Raw genomic sequence first — 16439 nt, 5'->3', positions numbered from 1 at the left:
GGACCGGAGCCTTTTGCCAGAGGGGAGGGGCTTGAAGAGTTTGTGTCCAGGGTAAGAGGGGTCAGCAGCTATTCTGGCTCTGGTCCTGGAGATGTACAGCTCTTGAAGAGATGGGAGGCTGCAGCCGATCACCCTCTGGGCAGAGTGAATGACACGCTGCAGTTTGGCCTTGTCTCTGGCTGTAGCTGCAGCACACCAGACTGACATGGAGGATGTGAGGATGGATTCAGTGGTGGCAGTGTAGAAGTTCACCAGCATCTTCACAGGGAGGTGAAACTTCTTCAGCTGCAGCAGGAAGTATAGCCTATCCTCTGCTGAGGCTTCTTGGTGAGGGAGCTGATGTTCTGCTCCCATTGGAGCTCCTGGGAGATGGTGGTGCCCAGGAAGAAGAAGGACTCAACCAGGGTCACTGTAGAGTCACAGAGGATGACAGGGGGGAGGGCAGCTTGGTCCTTTCTGAAGTCCACTATCATCTCCACTGTCTTCAGAGCGTTCAGCTCCAGGTTGTTCATGTTGCACCATGACACCAGAGGGTCCGTCTCGCTGCTGTAGGCCGACACGTCCCCATCAGAGATGAGGCAGATGAGGGTGGTGTCAGCAAATTTCAGGAGCTTGACAGACTGGTGTCCAGATGTGCAGCTGATGGTGTACAGGGAGAACAGCAGAGGAGAAAGGACGCAACCTTGGGGGGATCCAGTGCTGATGGTCTGGGTGTCAGAGACATGCTTCCCCAGCCTCACGAACTACCGTCTGTCAGTCAGGAAGTCCGTAATCCACCTGCACATGGAGTCAGGCACATTAAGCTGGGAGAGCTTGTCACGGAGCAGAGCTGGGATGATCGTATTGAAGGCAGAGCTGAAGTCCACAAACAGTATCCTGGCGTAGGATCCAGTCCAGGTGCTAGTGGAGGGCCATGTTTACAGCATCATCTACAGATCTGTTGGCTCTGTAGGTGAACTGTAATGTCCTTAAGGTGGGACAAGACGAGGCACTCAAAAGTCTTCATGACCACAGAAGTCAGAGCAACAGGTCTGTAGTCATTAAGGCCAGTGATCCTTGTCTTTTTGGGAACTGGAACAATGGCTGAGGCCTTGAAGCAAGCTGGCACATGACAGTTCTCCAGTGAGGTGTTAAAAATGTGTGTGAACACCGGAGACAGCTGATTGGCTCAGTGCTTCAGGGTGGAGGGGGAGACTTATACCCCTTTCCCACTGGCCAAAAAACCCTTTTAAACCCATAAACGCACCGACCCGCGTCAACCCGGCACGTCTGTCTGACTACCCATTTCTCCGACCATACATTTCTTTATTTTTGAGTCCATTAGTCCGACCTCCCATTTCTCCGACTTAAGTAGCCCTAACCCTCAACCTTACCCTAAACCTAACCTTAACACTGTAGAATGGGTAGTCGGAGAAATGAGCTGTCGGACTTTTCAATCGGACTGATGTATGCCCCCCCGTTGACCCGCGTCAAATGACTCGGCAAGCGACGCGGGTTAAAATCGCCTTCAATCGGCTCGACTCTGATCGGCTTGCAGTGGGAACACCAGACCCGGCTCAACCCGCTAATTTATGTGATGACATTGGGCGTTACGTGATGCCACATCATCGCACCAGTCGCGTCTCACGTAGGCTACCAAAACAAAGCTTCAAGACTGGGATTTGAAGATCAAAGAACACTGACCAAAAAAGATTGAAAAAAAAGAAGCGACAGTCTGTTTAACTGACATGTTGTGCCGCGGACGTCCATCATAAGGCGGCCGCGGCAGACTCGCTGTCCTCCGTGGCGGGCGGCTGGGGCATGACACGGTGTTTCTCGCACTGCGAATGAAAGCGGGGCGACTGTTTTATGCGGGGGTTAGACAGACAGACCCGGCTCATTTTGGTCAATGGGAAAGAAGCCAAATGCTGATTGTTAGCGGGTCGACCCGCATTTAAAAAACCTGCGTCGACCCGCTGATGTTAGTAGGAAAACGGCTAGAGTTTGGGCCTGCAGCTTTGCACGGGTTCAGCCGTTTAAACAGTCTCCTCACCTCTCCTTCTTTGATTTGATTTGATTTCTACGATGGAGAGAGGTGTGAGAGGTGTGGGGGAGGGTGGCACTTGGGTGTGGGGCTGTGTAGGTGATCCAGGTTTGGAGGAGCTGTTGCTGATCGATGGCTGGTGGTTGGAGGTGTGGGGGATATCAGGTCTGTCCCATTGTCTTTCAAAGCGGCAGTAGAACTCGTTCAGGCTGTTGGCCAGGCGTAGGTCGTTGACAGAGGGACACTTGAAATACTGTACTGGCAGTATGCTCCACATTATTTGTGACAGAAGGAGCAAGCTCTTTAGTTGATTTTAATTGTGTAAAAAAATATTTGTTTGTTCTTGTTATTGCATGAAAAGTAAAACACTCTAAAAACGTTGGCTATTTCATGTGTAGGCCTATGTTCTAATTTTTATCACATTTTCATTCACATATTTCTGAGGTGAGTCTATTATTATTACAGTAGGGTCTTGATAAAAGGGAAAAACATCCTTGAAGTGATTTAGGCACTGAGTGGTCAACAAACAGCATAATACCGAACAAGCACTATACACAGTTTTCAAGTTTCCACTCTACCGGTCCACCTATTCAACACATGATAACCACCACTAAGCTACCTGTTTGCAATGGTTATCATGCCAAACTGTTCACTAGAGATGTCTACCAAGTCAAAAAAACAAACTAGAAATTGCCCACCCGTTCGATTGCGGGAGGCCAATTTTGGGGTCTTGGCTCATGGACTAATTTGCAAAATAGCCCACGGTAATGTTTCCCACAGGCTCTATTGGACTTGGGCGTTGATGGTTAGCACAGTTTTGGCCCCTTAATGCTTTTTTAAAATCACAAATCTCTCCAGGTGGCCCCTGCCAGACATCTCCTCTGTGCTGGCGCTCTGCAGCTATAGTGCAGTGTGATGTGGAGTTAAGTCTGGCTATGAGATACTGAGCATGAAATCAATTAATTTTTTAACCGTGAAATTACATTGGTACAACACCCACCGTTAGTGGAGTCCGATATCTCACCTTCATTCAGAGGTTTTTTTTGTTGTTGTTGTCCCTCACTATTTAATTGTGTAACGTGGCAGGTCAGGCTTTTACTGTAATGGATTGAATGAATTAAAGGAGAATTTCGGTCATTTTTGACCCCTAAATCGTTGTCCTGATGGTCACTCAGTGTTGGGGGGAGCAAAAAACAATCAAATATCTATGGTACATGACTCGAATCCTTATGACACACCACTGAACTAATATAGTGTACAGTATAAACAGTATAAACTTTGTGTTTTTGCATGTTGTTAGGCCTACTCACCTCAGATAGCCGAACTCTGAAACGTCCTGGAAAGACATTACTATCCGATCGCAGAGCGCCTTCTCCCCGCCACAGAAACTAACACTTTTTCCTTGTTGTGATGATTTCTGTACAAAAATAAACGGTCGAGCAGTGCAGTGGTAATGTCCAAAATATCTCAGACCGTATCACAACAAGGAAAAAGTGTTTGTTTGCTCTGTGATCGGATAGTAATGTCTTTCCAGGACGTTTCAGAGTTCGGCTGTCTGAGGTGAGTGATTACATACAAAAACACAAAGTTTATACTGTTTATACTGTACACTGTATGGGTTCAGTGGTGTCTCGTAAGGATTTTAGTCGTCGTTTTTTGCTCCCCCCAACACTGGGTGACCATCAGGACAACGATTTAGGGGTCAAAAATGACCGGAATTCTCCTTTAAGTCTGGCTATGAGATACTGAGCATGAAATCAATTCTTTTTTTAACCGTGAAATTACATTGGTACAACACCCACCGTTAGTGGAGTCCGATATCTCACCTTCATTCAGAGTTTTTTTGTTGTTGTTGTCCCTCACTATTTAATTGTGTAACGTGGCAGGTCAGGCTTTTAATGGACTGAATGAATTAAGAGTGAAGCATTAATTATATATTTTGTGTGTAGGCCTACACGTGTACAAGTCTTTCTGTGGTTGTGAGGACTTTTTTTCTTTTAGTTTGAAACCATCAAGGTGAGTACATTTTAATGAGGGTTAGACGTGAAGATAAAGAGCACAGAAATGCATTACATCAACAGGTGTCCTCTGAAGTGGAGAGAGACCAGTGTGTGTGTATGTGTGTGTGTGTGTGTGAGGCCTCACTCACATGTTTGCTAATAAAGAAAAAGAAAGGAAATTGATGTATAATTGTCCAAGCGTAGAGCAGCAGCCTGTGAGATTAACAGCAAAGTGGCGGTCTGATGAATGACGGGCGAGCTGCGGTAATTGGTGGTACCAGCTTTTCCGTTGGCCTACTTCAGTTTCTCCTCAATTCTCACGGCCCCCTTAAATTGCTCGAGTGCATAAATTTTAGATGAGGCCTGAGTGATTGGCTCTGTTTTACTCTCCTTTTCCTCTCCCTCCCTCCCTCCCTCTCTCCGTCTCTCTCTTTCAGTTCTTCAGGAGGCGGTGAGCACCAGAGATCCGGAGCTGGTGCGTCTCGTGCTTCGTTACCGTGACTACCAGAGGACTGCCAAGAGACTGGCGGGCATCCCCGTCCTGCTGGAGCGACTGCGCCAAGTGGGATTTCACACACACAAACACACGTATACAGCACTTTGATGTACACATGGAAAATGATACTCTCCCATGACCACACACGGATACAAACAAGCACATATGCAGATTACATACATGGAATAAAACACAAAGATGCACAAACTACAAAGGCAAATCAAAAAGTTGCATTCATTTGAATTGTAGATGAATCTTTTTAATGTTTATTTTTGTTTGAGGATAAAAGATCCTTAGCTTTGTTTGTTTGAAGGTATGAATAATAACTTTGTTTACTATTCGGTAATGGAAATACACGTAAATGTCTCTGTGTTGCAAAACTGGGCAATCTGACTCATCGCTTTATCCCCAAAAGAGGGAAGGAAGGAAGGAGCGCACGTCGTCCTTAAAGCCACAATAGCAGTAATGGAGAATCCCACACTGGGGAGACTGAATGCTGATTATAATCCTGAGAGGAAAGTGTGGAGGTGCAATAGATCGTAGTGAAGCTGCTGCAGAGAACAGATGCAGAGAGCTGCGCCTTCACAGACTCCCTGATACACACACACACACACACATACGTACAGCCTAGCATACTCACATGGTAGACACACACAACACCCTCACACTTTGAAAACGACAACGAACACATGCACTTGCAAACATCACAATAGGGATGTCACGATAATAGATTTTTTTGGTACAATTATTGTCAGAGAAATAATCACGGTATTACGATTATCACGATTATTATGCATTCATTGATTTCACAACACTATTAATGTGTAAAATCAAATATAGTTAAAATATACATTACTAATTATAAAATATTTTAAATATCTATTAAAATATGACCAATTATTAATCCGCCAGGGGAAGTCAATTGTCATCGATACCAAATGTTTAAGTTAATTTTAATCTTTTTTTTTATTATTACAAATGACACTAGCATTTACCAATTCATGCTACGTTAGGTAAATGGACCAGTATCTGTGCTTCTACCTTTACTTTGGCGCAACATCTGCCGACACGGTTCATACATAATCTTTTTTTGGAAAGTGACGGTATTTAGGAATCTTCACGATCAATTCATTGTGGCGTTTAACCCTTCTGACCCAGTCTGTTTCCAGTGGTCCTCCTTCTTTCCTCCCTTCCTTCCTTCTCTCTCTCCATCCCTCCTTTCTCCACTCCTTTCCTTTCTTTGTTCCTCCCTTCCTCCATCCTTCTTTCCCTCCGTTCTCCCTTCTTCCCACCATCATTTCCCTTCCTTCCATTTCCCTTCCTTCCTTGACCTTTCTTTCTTTCTTTCTTTCTTTCTTTCTTTCTTTCTTTCTTTCTTTCTTTCTTTCTTTCTTTCTTTCTTTCTTTCTTTCTTTCTTTCTTTCCCTCCATCCTTCCTTCTTCTTCCTTCCTTGACCCAATCTGTTCCCTTTGCCCATCCTTCTTTCTTTCCTTCCTTCCTTCCTTCACCCAGGAGGACAACAGGAGGGTTAATACCGCGATTAATTGTGAGAACAAGTAATTGTGACATCCTTACATCACAATGTTCCTCATCTGCTGCTGCTGCTCTCACCCACATCACTCTCCTCTCCATACAACATACAACATACATACATACACATACATACACATACAACTACACTGCAAAAACTCGAAATCTTACCAAGAATATTTGTCTAATTTCTTGTCAAAATGTCATTTCTAGTCAAAACAAATCTCATTATACCTAAAATAAGACTCATTGCATGAAAAAGTAGCTTGTTTTTAGACACCTTTTACTTCTTTCAAGCATATTTTCACTTGAAATAAGTAGAAAAATCTGATAGTGGAGCAAGTTTTTCTTCCTTATTACAAGCACAAAAACTTCCTTTCACTGGCAGATTTTTCTACTTATTTCAATTGAAAATTTGTTTAAAACAAGTGAAAATGATCTAAAAACAAGTTAATTTTTAGGTGATGAGTCTTATTTTAAGTGAAAAGAAATTAGTTTTGACTAGAAATGAGACATTTTGACAAGAAATAAGACAAATATTCTTGGAAAGATTTTGAGTTTTTACAGTGTACTACTCCTCTGTGCCAGTTCCTCCATCTTTGGCAGAGACAATGAAGCAGAATCCCTGCATTTGTTCACTCTCTTCTCTTCCTCCACTGTCTGTCCAGGCCCAGGACTTCTATGTGGAGATGAAATGGGAGTTCACCAGCTGGGGTGAGTCTCTCTTTTTTTGCTCGTGTCATCCGAGTCGGTTAAAACATCCCAGCGCCGACCACGTCAGACCTAATCTCGTTATTTTGTCCCTCTGGGGCCCGAAGAGCCTGTTTCTTCCTGTTGTACTGGACGCTGATGCTCACACACTTCCTGCCCGGCAGAATGTAAATGGCATTTTATCCAAAGCACTTTGCGAAAACCGCAAGTGGACGTGCTGTATTATATTGTCGGTATATAAGCCTCTGTAGTGGATTCGGGAGAAACTGTACAGTATGTTTATGCAAATATACCGCTCTTACATATAGCTACTCAAATTTGCCTGTGAGAGTGGTTTTGGTTTGAATCTATTACAGAGAAGCTGCGATTGCTAAGAACCGCTGCTGGGATTAAATTCTGTATGTATGTATATTCATTAGAAATGTCAGAATTGGATTCAAAGCACATCTCTGTCTGCCCCTCAGTGCCCCTGGTGTCTCGTATCTGCCCCAGCGACACCTACAGAGTTTGGAAGAGCGGCCAGTGTCTGCGTGTTGACACCACCCTGATGGGGTTTGAACAGATGACCTGGCAGAGAGGAAACCGGAGCTTCATTTTCAGGGGACAAGGTCAGAGATCGCACTCAAGCCTCAATCTGTGTGATTATGTGTGTGTGTGAGAGAGAGTTTAGCGCTAAAGCACTTCTACCAGACATTAAGTATTCAATAAAGACAATAAAGCTTTGAGTGAATTATGAGAGCAAATGCACTGTCTGTACTCTAAAAGACTAGTTTCACATTTAGGAAAATAGATTTATTCATTTTTATATCCAAAGTTAAAAGAAAAGACTTCAGAAAGTCGCTGCACATTGAGTCACTATTACATTGTGCTGATTAGAGAGCTAACATGTGGTTAATCTGCACTCCAGGATCCTGTATCCCATCTCCCCCCCTCCAAAAAGAGAAAGAAAGAAAGATAAATTAGCACTGGCTTATAAATGCATATTAAGTGTCTGTCACATTGTCTTTGACTGGATCTTTTTATTCCCTTTTATTTCTACTTTTCCTCAGTGTCTCCTTGGTTTTTCTATTCACATCATAACTCTAATTCATCACCGAAAAAATATCCAGTAATATCTGGGGTCGGACATAGCTACAGTTTATAATGAATCACTACTGGACAGAAACACCATGCGGTCAGTACAGTCAGTACAGCAGCAATGTTGCAGTTTGAACTCCGGGGTTATGACCTTGTACAAAATGATGAGTTTCAGAATCAGCACACTGCAAAAACTCAAAATCTTTCCAAGAATATTTGTCTTATTTCTTGTCAAAATGTCTCATTTCTAGTCAAAACTAATCTCTTTCCACTTAAAATAAGACTCATTGCATTAAAAATTAACTTGTTTTTAGATCATTTTCACTTGTTTCAAACTAATTTTCACTTGAAATAAGTAGAAAAATCTGCCAGTGAAAGCAAGTTTTTTATGCTTGTAATAAGAAAGAAAAACTTGCTCCACTATCAGATTCTTCTACTTATTTCAAGTGAAAATATGCTTGAAATAAGTAAAAAGTGTCTAAAAACAAGCTACTTTTTATGTGATGAGTCTTATTTCAAGTATAATGAGATTTGTTTTGACTAGAAATGAGACATTTTGACTAAAAATAAGAGTTTTGCAGTGTAACAACAGTGGTGACTAACAACAACACTGTTTCTATTGGGCGATCATGTGAGTTCCCACTACAGTAGGTCTCAAGCTGAACAAAAAACTGAGGTTTAAGAAACACTGTGTTGATTTTCTCGGTTCGTTTCCAGCAAATGTGATATGGAGCAAACAGTCACAGAAACTAGGGCAGGTGTTTTTACATTTTACACCTCCCTCTCTCTCATCATGCTGCTCTTTCCACTCACTTGCTTCTGTATTGGCTCCTCTCTGCATTGTTACACCCAGCTCCTCTTTTATTTGTATCTTTCCCTTTACTCACCACTTTAAATGTATTCCTCTAGTCTACAACTGACCTTTCTTTGGGCTTTTTTTTTATTTCTGCATAATATCCTCCCCCCTCTGTGTAACTTCCTGCCTTTTCGGACTGTTAAATTGTTTTCACCTTCTCTCGGTCAATCTGCGATATCTGCAGTCCCTTTGCGTCCTTCATCATCTCTTTTGATTTTTCCTTACAAGTGTTTTTTTTTTTGTTTTTTTTCATCTCGGTGTCCTCCAGCCTCTTCACTTGCTCAATAATAACATTAAAGGGATAGTTCACCCAAAATTCAAATTGCACTCATTATCTACTCACCCTCATGTCGACTAAGGGCTGGGAGAAGTTTCAGAGTCCTCCGTGGCTTCTCTGAGTTACAGGGGGTCTCGGCGTAGCAGTGCATGTCCATATAACGGTTGCAAATGGATACCAACTGTCTTCGTAACAAAAAGACACACCAAAAAACATCCAAATACCTCCATGCTGCTCGTATGTAATGTCCGTCTTGTATTGAAGCCCCGAAATGCGAAATTGTCCCGAAAAAAATTAAATGAGTCTATTTTTCAAGCTTGTTTGTAGCGGAAGCTTCTCTTCCCGCTTCATCAAATTTGGACGAACCAGGGTCTGTCCTCTTCCCAGTTCGTCCAAATTTGACGAACCGGGAAGATGAGCTTCGAGAAGCTTCCACTACAAAACAAGCTTGAAATATAGACTTATTTAATTTTTTTCGGGACAATTTCGCATTTCAGGGCTTCAATACAAGACGGACATTACATACGAGCAGCATGGAGGTATTTGGATGTTTTTTGGTGTGTCTTTTTGTTACGAAGACAGTTGGTATCCATTTGCAACCGTTATATTGACATGCACTGCTACGCCGAGACCCCCTGTAACTCAGAGAAGCCACGGAGGACTCTGAAACTTCTCCCAGCCCTTAGTCGACATGAGGGTGAGCAGATAATGAGTGCAATTTCAATTTTGAGTGAACTATCCCTTTAACTTCATTTTTCTCCTCTCCTCTGCAGACTCCAGCGCAGAAGTGATGGAGGTGGACCACGACAGGCAGCTGGTGTTCTGTGAGACCCTCTGCGTCTCGTCTCTGGCGGCGCTCTCGCCCGGTCGGGGCAACGGCGGCGCCTGCAGCAGCAACGCCGCCAGTCTGGGTCTCCTCGGCGCCACGCAGCCTAGCGACGAGCAAGTGGCGGCCAGGCTGTCCGCCGCCGTGGTGACCACTCAGCTGGACACACGCAACATCGCCTTTGAGAGGTAAGACACTAAACTGACACTGTACAGTCCGGTTTCTTATCCACCTTTTCCCGAACGTCAAAAACGTACTAAGCCGGTTTTGCTCTTCTGGTGGAATTTTATGTTTACGTTTCCATGGTTTCGGTAGTCACGGTAAATACATGGATTTTTTTTTTTTTTTCAATGAAAATCTGTAAAACGCATGGACCATCACACCGGCTTTTAACAATGGATATCACACAAATTGACATCCGTGTTAAAAGCCAGTGTTAAAGAGATAGTTCACCCAAAATTCAAATTTCACTTTCACTTATCTACTCACCCTCATGTCGACTAAGGGCTGGTAGAAGTTTCAGAGTCCTCCGTGCCTTCTCTGAGTTACAGCGGGTCTCGGCGCAGCACTGCATGTCCATATGACGGTAGCGAACGGGGCTCACTTTTCTTCGTCCAAAAAGACACACCAAAAAACATCCAAATACCTCCATGCTGCTCGTCTGTAATGTCCCTCTTGTATTGAAGCCCCGGCATGAGAAATTGTTCCGAAAAAAATTAAAGAAGTCTATGTTTTCAGCTTGTTTGTAGCGGAAGCTCCCAGTGTCACAGTTCAGTGTCAGTGCAAATCGCGCAAGATTTGAAAATTGATTTTAAATGATTTAAAATATAGACTTATTGAATTTTTTTCGGAACAATTTCTCATGTCGGGGCTTCAATACAAGAGGGACATTACAGACGAGCAGTATGGAGGCATTTGGATGTTTTTTGGTGTGTCTTTTTGGACGAAGAAAAGTGAGCCCCGTTTGCTACAATGCAGTGCTGCGCGGAGCCCCCCTGTAACTGTAAGGCACGGAGGACTCTGAAACTTCTCCCAGCTCTTAGTCGACATGAGGGTGAGTAGAAATTCTGGGTGAACTATCCCTTTAATAGATACATGCATTTGATGGTTTGACTGAAAACCATGGAAACGTAAACATCCAATTGCAAAACCGGCTTCCAGTTTTGACCATACAGTAGATGACGTTCGGAAACTTGTGGATAAACACATCTGTGTATAAATAAGGAAACTAAGATGATGTTGTGTGCATGTGAAAATCCAAGGAGCATCTATCTCTGGGGATTTTTTTCTAGCCTCACCATTTTGTTTCACCGTGTTTAACAATCATGGCTAAATATAATTTTCTCCACCAGCACTAGCTGTACTGCAAAACAATACAATTCAGCCACAGGACATGTTCTGCTCTGAGTGCTTGCTCTGTTTTTTTTTTTTTATTGTTTTGTTTTGTAACCGAGTGGAGAAAATAACTCTTGTGCTGTTACTGTTGTTGCTTCTCTGTCCCTCTTTCACATGACCACAGTTGAGTGGAACAAGTTCAGCCACGTTCTCTGGTGGCTGTCAAAATGCATTTCACAAACTGCAGGAAAACACTAACAGAGGCAGCAGCAGCAGAAGGGACAAAAACCCATGTTCAACTAATTGCCAGATCATGTTACTGATACAGTATATCCACAACAGAGCCGAGCTGAGGAGACGTTCCTGTGATGAAAGTGCATTAAACTCCTGAGGTGATGATAAAAACCTGCTGTAGTTTAAAGCTTAAAGGGATAGTTCAACATTTTGGCAAATTGGCCCATTGCCATAACCCCGATAGTTTTAGCAGTGGGTTCGTTACCTTTAATTGTCGGTTGAAAGCTATTTTTAGAATGGCGGAGCAGAGCCGTGAGCTGCTCAGAGCTACGCTACGGAGGCTCATGGGATTTCTTGTTTTCCCTCATCAAACTCATCAAATACACAATCCAACAACTCCAAAACGCTCTGGTGACCTGCACATTCACCACGCTATGAGATAATAACAGAACGAGTTGTTTTAGATGTAAATTCATGCAAAACCACTGATGCGTGTTGCCATCGGGGGCAGTTTTTCTCTGTATTTGTGTCGAAAACAACTCACCAGAGCGTTTTGGAGTTGTTGGATTTTGTATTTGATGAGTTTGATGAGGGAAACCAAGAAATCCCATTAGCCTCGATAGCGTAGCTCTGAGCAGCTCACTACTCTGCTCCGCCGTTCTGAAAATAGCTTGCACCGACAATTAAAGGTAACAAACCTACTGCTACGACTATAGGGATTATGGCAATGGGCCAATTTGCCAAAATGTTGAACTATCCCTTTAAATGCAAAGGCCAGTTACAAATACTCTGGGATTTTGCTACTGTGGCCACTAGGTCATGATGATGCTTGTGGCTGAAGTTAGCAAAGTTTTTATTATCTGGCCAGGAATTTGAGAGGTAATTAGACCTATAGGCCAACTTCTGCTCATTTACAGTTTTCGTTTTGCATATCGGAAAATAGAATAGCACAGTTCCTGACAAAAAAATAGTGTCAGGAACAAGCATGATGTGGAGGTAGTGGGAACAAATTAGCTCCAGGCTGTGTGACTCACACTCAGACCACTTCACAAAAAACTCAACTCTCCAGCGCAAAGACAACGCACCAGTGCACATGAAGATGGAGAGGCAGATAGCAGAACGGAGAGACATGAAAGAGGACGACAGCGTTACCAGCTGACGAGAGGGGAAAAACGGGAAAGAACGAGGAGGAAAAGCAGTAAAAAGAAATTGGGATCAGTCAATTTACGTGCTGTTTAATATGCTAAAGGTTGAGTTTTATATCTCGCATTTGCATAAAAGCGACTTTGATGCAGAGATGTGAAGGAAGGAGGTGGAAAAAGGGAGGAGAGGTGGCCCGAGCAAGGGCACGGAGGAACGAGACTGATCTCATTCTGGTCAGGCTGTGAGATAAGACGGAAGTGACAGAGAGAAAGAGAGAGGGATGACAGGACAAGGGACGTTTTTTGGACCCAGAGGGATGGAGGCGAGAAAATGGCAAAGAGAAGGATGAAGGGGCGATAAAACAAATAGGATGGAGAGGGAGAGGTTTTGGGGGGGGAGCGGGGAGGGAAAGATGAATGAGACACAAGGAGTATGGGGGAGAAAGCGCTATACGTAAGCTAAAAATTGGTGGTTTTAGAAGCGGGATGGGAGACGGGGAGGAAAATAGGCTCTGGAGCGAAGTGACCCGGTGATAGATAGAGATGCAGAAGCTGGAAGTGAATGTTAACAGATAAAAAAAGGGGTGAGTGAGTGAGAAGGCGAAGAGGAGAACGACTCAGCGAAGTGAGGTGGCGGAGAGGAGGAGGAGGAGGAGGAGGAAGGGGGAGGTGTAATCATCTCCTTGTCAGACTTGTACCTCAGTGTCACCTCTGTGCATTTTCCTTGGTCAGCACTCTCTGTCTCTACATGCCAATAATCTATTTATGATGCTTTAGAGCAAACCACTTTGTCACGCGCCCAAGACGTCCTGTCTGTCCGTCCGTCTCGGATCGGATCGCATCAGATGCACCTCTGGAGTTAAAGCAGAAGTAAGCGATCCGGTCGTTTTGGTTTTGGCTGCACACACAGAGAGGACCGCCCCTTTATGCCGTTCTCTCTCCTCATTGGATAAAGGTTGTAGGATACAAGGAAAGTTTTCTCCTCGGCTTACAGCAGAGCAGAGTGACTGACAGACCCGTGTTTCAGACCAAACACTCTATGTAAGTGATTGCTGTTGGAAGATATAACTATTTAAGACTTATATTAAAGCAGAAGTAAGCGGAATATTTGTGTTAATATAAGTCTTCCGACAGCAATCACTTACATAGAGTGTTTGGACCGAAACACGGGTCTGTCAGTCACTCTGCTCTGCTGTAAGCCGAGGAGAAAACTTTCCTTGTATCCTACAACCTTTATCCAATGAGGAGAGAGAACAGCATAAAGGGGCGGTCCTCTCTGTGTGTGCAGTCAAGGGATGCGCGTGAATGTGGTGACGTAGGGACGAGGGCGGGGACTGCTAACTCCATCGGCTGACAGGAAGTTAGCCAAAACGACCGGATCGCTTACTTCTGCTTTAACATATCTACAGCTCTGCAGTTTTGCTGTTTCAGGCTTGGGTTAACAAGGAAAAAGTTTACAGAGCGGCCTCCTCAGTAATTGAGCTGCAATATTCAAGACATAACTTTATACGTGACACCGGTAGGACGGAGGAACAGTCGCCATAGTGACACCCGGAGGCTGCGTTAGGACACGGTGTCGGTGCTTTATCAACATCTTCTGCTTCCACCTGGGATGAGCAGACAGTTTCCTAACTGACCCAGTCTGTTTCCAGTGGTCCTCCTTCTTTCCTCCCTTCCTTCTGTCTCCTTCTTCCTTCCTTTACCCAATCGGTTCCCTTTCTTTCTTTCTTTCTTTCTTTCTTTCTTTCTTTCTTTCTTTCTTTCTTTCTTTCTTTCTTTCTTTCTTTCTTTCTTTCTTTCTTTCTTTCTTTCTTTCTTTCTTTCCCTCCTTTCTCCCTTCCCAACATCATCTCCCTTCCTTCCTTCTTCCTTCCTTGACCCAATCTGTTCCCTTTCTTTCTTTCTTTCTTTCTTTCTTTCTTTCTTTCTTTCTTTCTTTCTTTCTTTCTTTCTTTCTTTCTTCCCTCCCTTCATCCTTCCTTGACCCAATCTGTTCCCTTTGCCGATCCTTCTTTCCTTCCTTTCTCCCTTCCTTCTTCCCACCATCCTTTTCACTTCCTTCTTCCCTTCTGATCCAATCTGTTCCCTTCGTCCATCTTTCTTTCTTTCTTTCTTTCTTTCTTTCTTTCTTTCTTTCTTTCTTCCCTCCCTTCATCCTTCCTTCTTCTTCCTTCCTTGGCCCAATCTCTTCCCTTTGCCGATCCTTCTTTCCTTTTCACTTCCTTCTTCCCTTCTGATCCAATCTGTTCCCTTCTGATCCAATCTGTTCCCTTCGTCCATCTTTCTTTCTTTCTTTCTTTCTTTCTTTCTTTCTTTCTTTCTTTCTTTCTTTCTTTCTTTCTTTCTTTCTTTCTTTCTTTCTTTCTTTCCTTCCTTGACCCAGGAAGACAACAGGAGGGTTAAAACAAAATAGTGAGCAATTTTTAAATTTAAAAAAATTGCAAGATGAAAAGTTATGTAGGACAAACCATCCTAAGGAGATACCATGATAGTCTGTGCTTGATTTCATGGCAGCACACCCACCCCTATCACACACCTATCTCCCAAAATGATAAGGAATTGAAAAATACCAGATCTTACTCCAAAGATGTTATTTTATTCAAAAATATACATTCTAATATAAGAGGGAAATTGCCCTCCAGCACTTAACTTTCTGTTGTTTGGTCTAGAAGGAGCTCAGTGATGTGAATAGATCATGAAGATGGGATACGCTTCACTAACTTCTGGGCAGACTCTCTAATTGCACACCTAACAGCTGATCCGCACTGACAACAAACAAGGACAGTGGCTGCACTGTTGTCAGGCCACATAGTAAAGAGAGTTGACTTTACTCTCCAGCGTGTCATGTTTATGATTCTCTCTGACGGAGGGGTCAATAAGCTACGTACACCAAGCTGTGGATTGAACAGTTTGGAGCAGAGTCACGCATGCATCTTGAGATGTGCTTGATCTGTGTCGCAGGAACAAGACGGGCATCCTGGGCTGGAGGAGTGAGAAGACGGAGACGGTGAACGGATACGAAGCCAAGGTAGAGAAGCAGAGCTCACACTGTCCAGAGGAAAACCACAGCTGTCAGGGCTCAGTTTGATATTTCCTGAAAGTCCACTTCACTTGAAGAGTTTAATTTCCAGAGTGAATCATTCCCAAAGTTTTTTGTTTTTTTTAAACCGCTGCTTTCGACTCTCGAGGTCATAACCTTCTACATTTTTAAATAACAGCAGAAAATCCATCATTTGAGGATGATTTTTTTCTTTAAAGGTATAGGCTAATGTGTAGGAATTACTCCCATCTAGCTGTGTGGTTGCATATCTGAACGTATTCTTGATGTTGCATTCACATGAAATCGGGCAGACGTCAGACAGACAACAGACGCTGCATGTAACAGGATAGACAAGCATCTATGTAAACAAGTGGTCCGCCAGCACGAGGCAAAACAATACAGGCGTGACAATATGTTGTCATGGTGATGTCGTATTGTTTAGCTTCTCTCGTCAAGTAAAATGACATCCAGTTGGTTTGCCGACGGCCGTCTGCCTGACTGCACCTGAATGCAACACCAGTGCCTCCGTCCTTCCTCACACTACACACTGGTGACAGTTTTAACAGGCCGAGCCGACAGCTCCTCTGAGTTTCCGTGGTTACCTACGGTCACGCTGCCACTCAACGTAAAAAATGCCGATGCAACATGGCCGCCTCGGTTCGGTGCGTTGTCCCCTTATGTATTTGTAACGACTTGTAACAACTCATTCTAAGGTACGAGAAAGCTTTCATTTGTATGCGGGTGTGATTCGACTTCAGTGAAATTCGTATTTATGAAAGACATATTATTTGATTTTTGCTAATAAGAAGCCAAATAAGTTACATACTGGGGCTTTAAATACAACAATTAAGCAGAAATCCTTCAGCCTCAGTGGAGAAAGGCTCATGTACA

At 43.5% G+C, this 16439-nt stretch overlaps 1 protein-coding gene across 2 annotated transcripts in view; it reads left to right on the top strand.

Moving 5' to 3' along the window:
* The window catches only part of ankrd13b (ankyrin repeat domain 13B), a 66631-nt gene that overhangs the window by 22645 nt on the left and 27547 nt on the right, over positions 1-16439 (top strand). For both annotated transcript variants that reach the window (XM_085794869.1, XM_085794870.1), the window contains exons 3-7: positions 4461-4585; positions 6719-6764; positions 7226-7369; positions 9745-9985; positions 15470-15536. In XM_085794869.1, coding sequence (XP_085650995.1) covers positions 4461-4585; positions 6719-6764; positions 7226-7369; positions 9745-9985; positions 15470-15536 — 623 coding nt within the window. The remainder of the gene's footprint in view (positions 1-4460; positions 4586-6718; positions 6765-7225; positions 7370-9744; positions 9986-15469; positions 15537-16439) is intronic.

Source organism: Trachurus japonicus, chromosome 13 (assembly GCF_045865225.1).
Source record: "Trachurus japonicus isolate A0001 chromosome 13, Traja_1.0".
Classification (NCBI taxonomy): Eukaryota; Metazoa; Chordata; class Actinopteri; order Carangiformes; family Carangidae; genus Trachurus; species Trachurus japonicus.
This window is presented reverse-complemented; position numbering and strand designations above follow the sequence as displayed.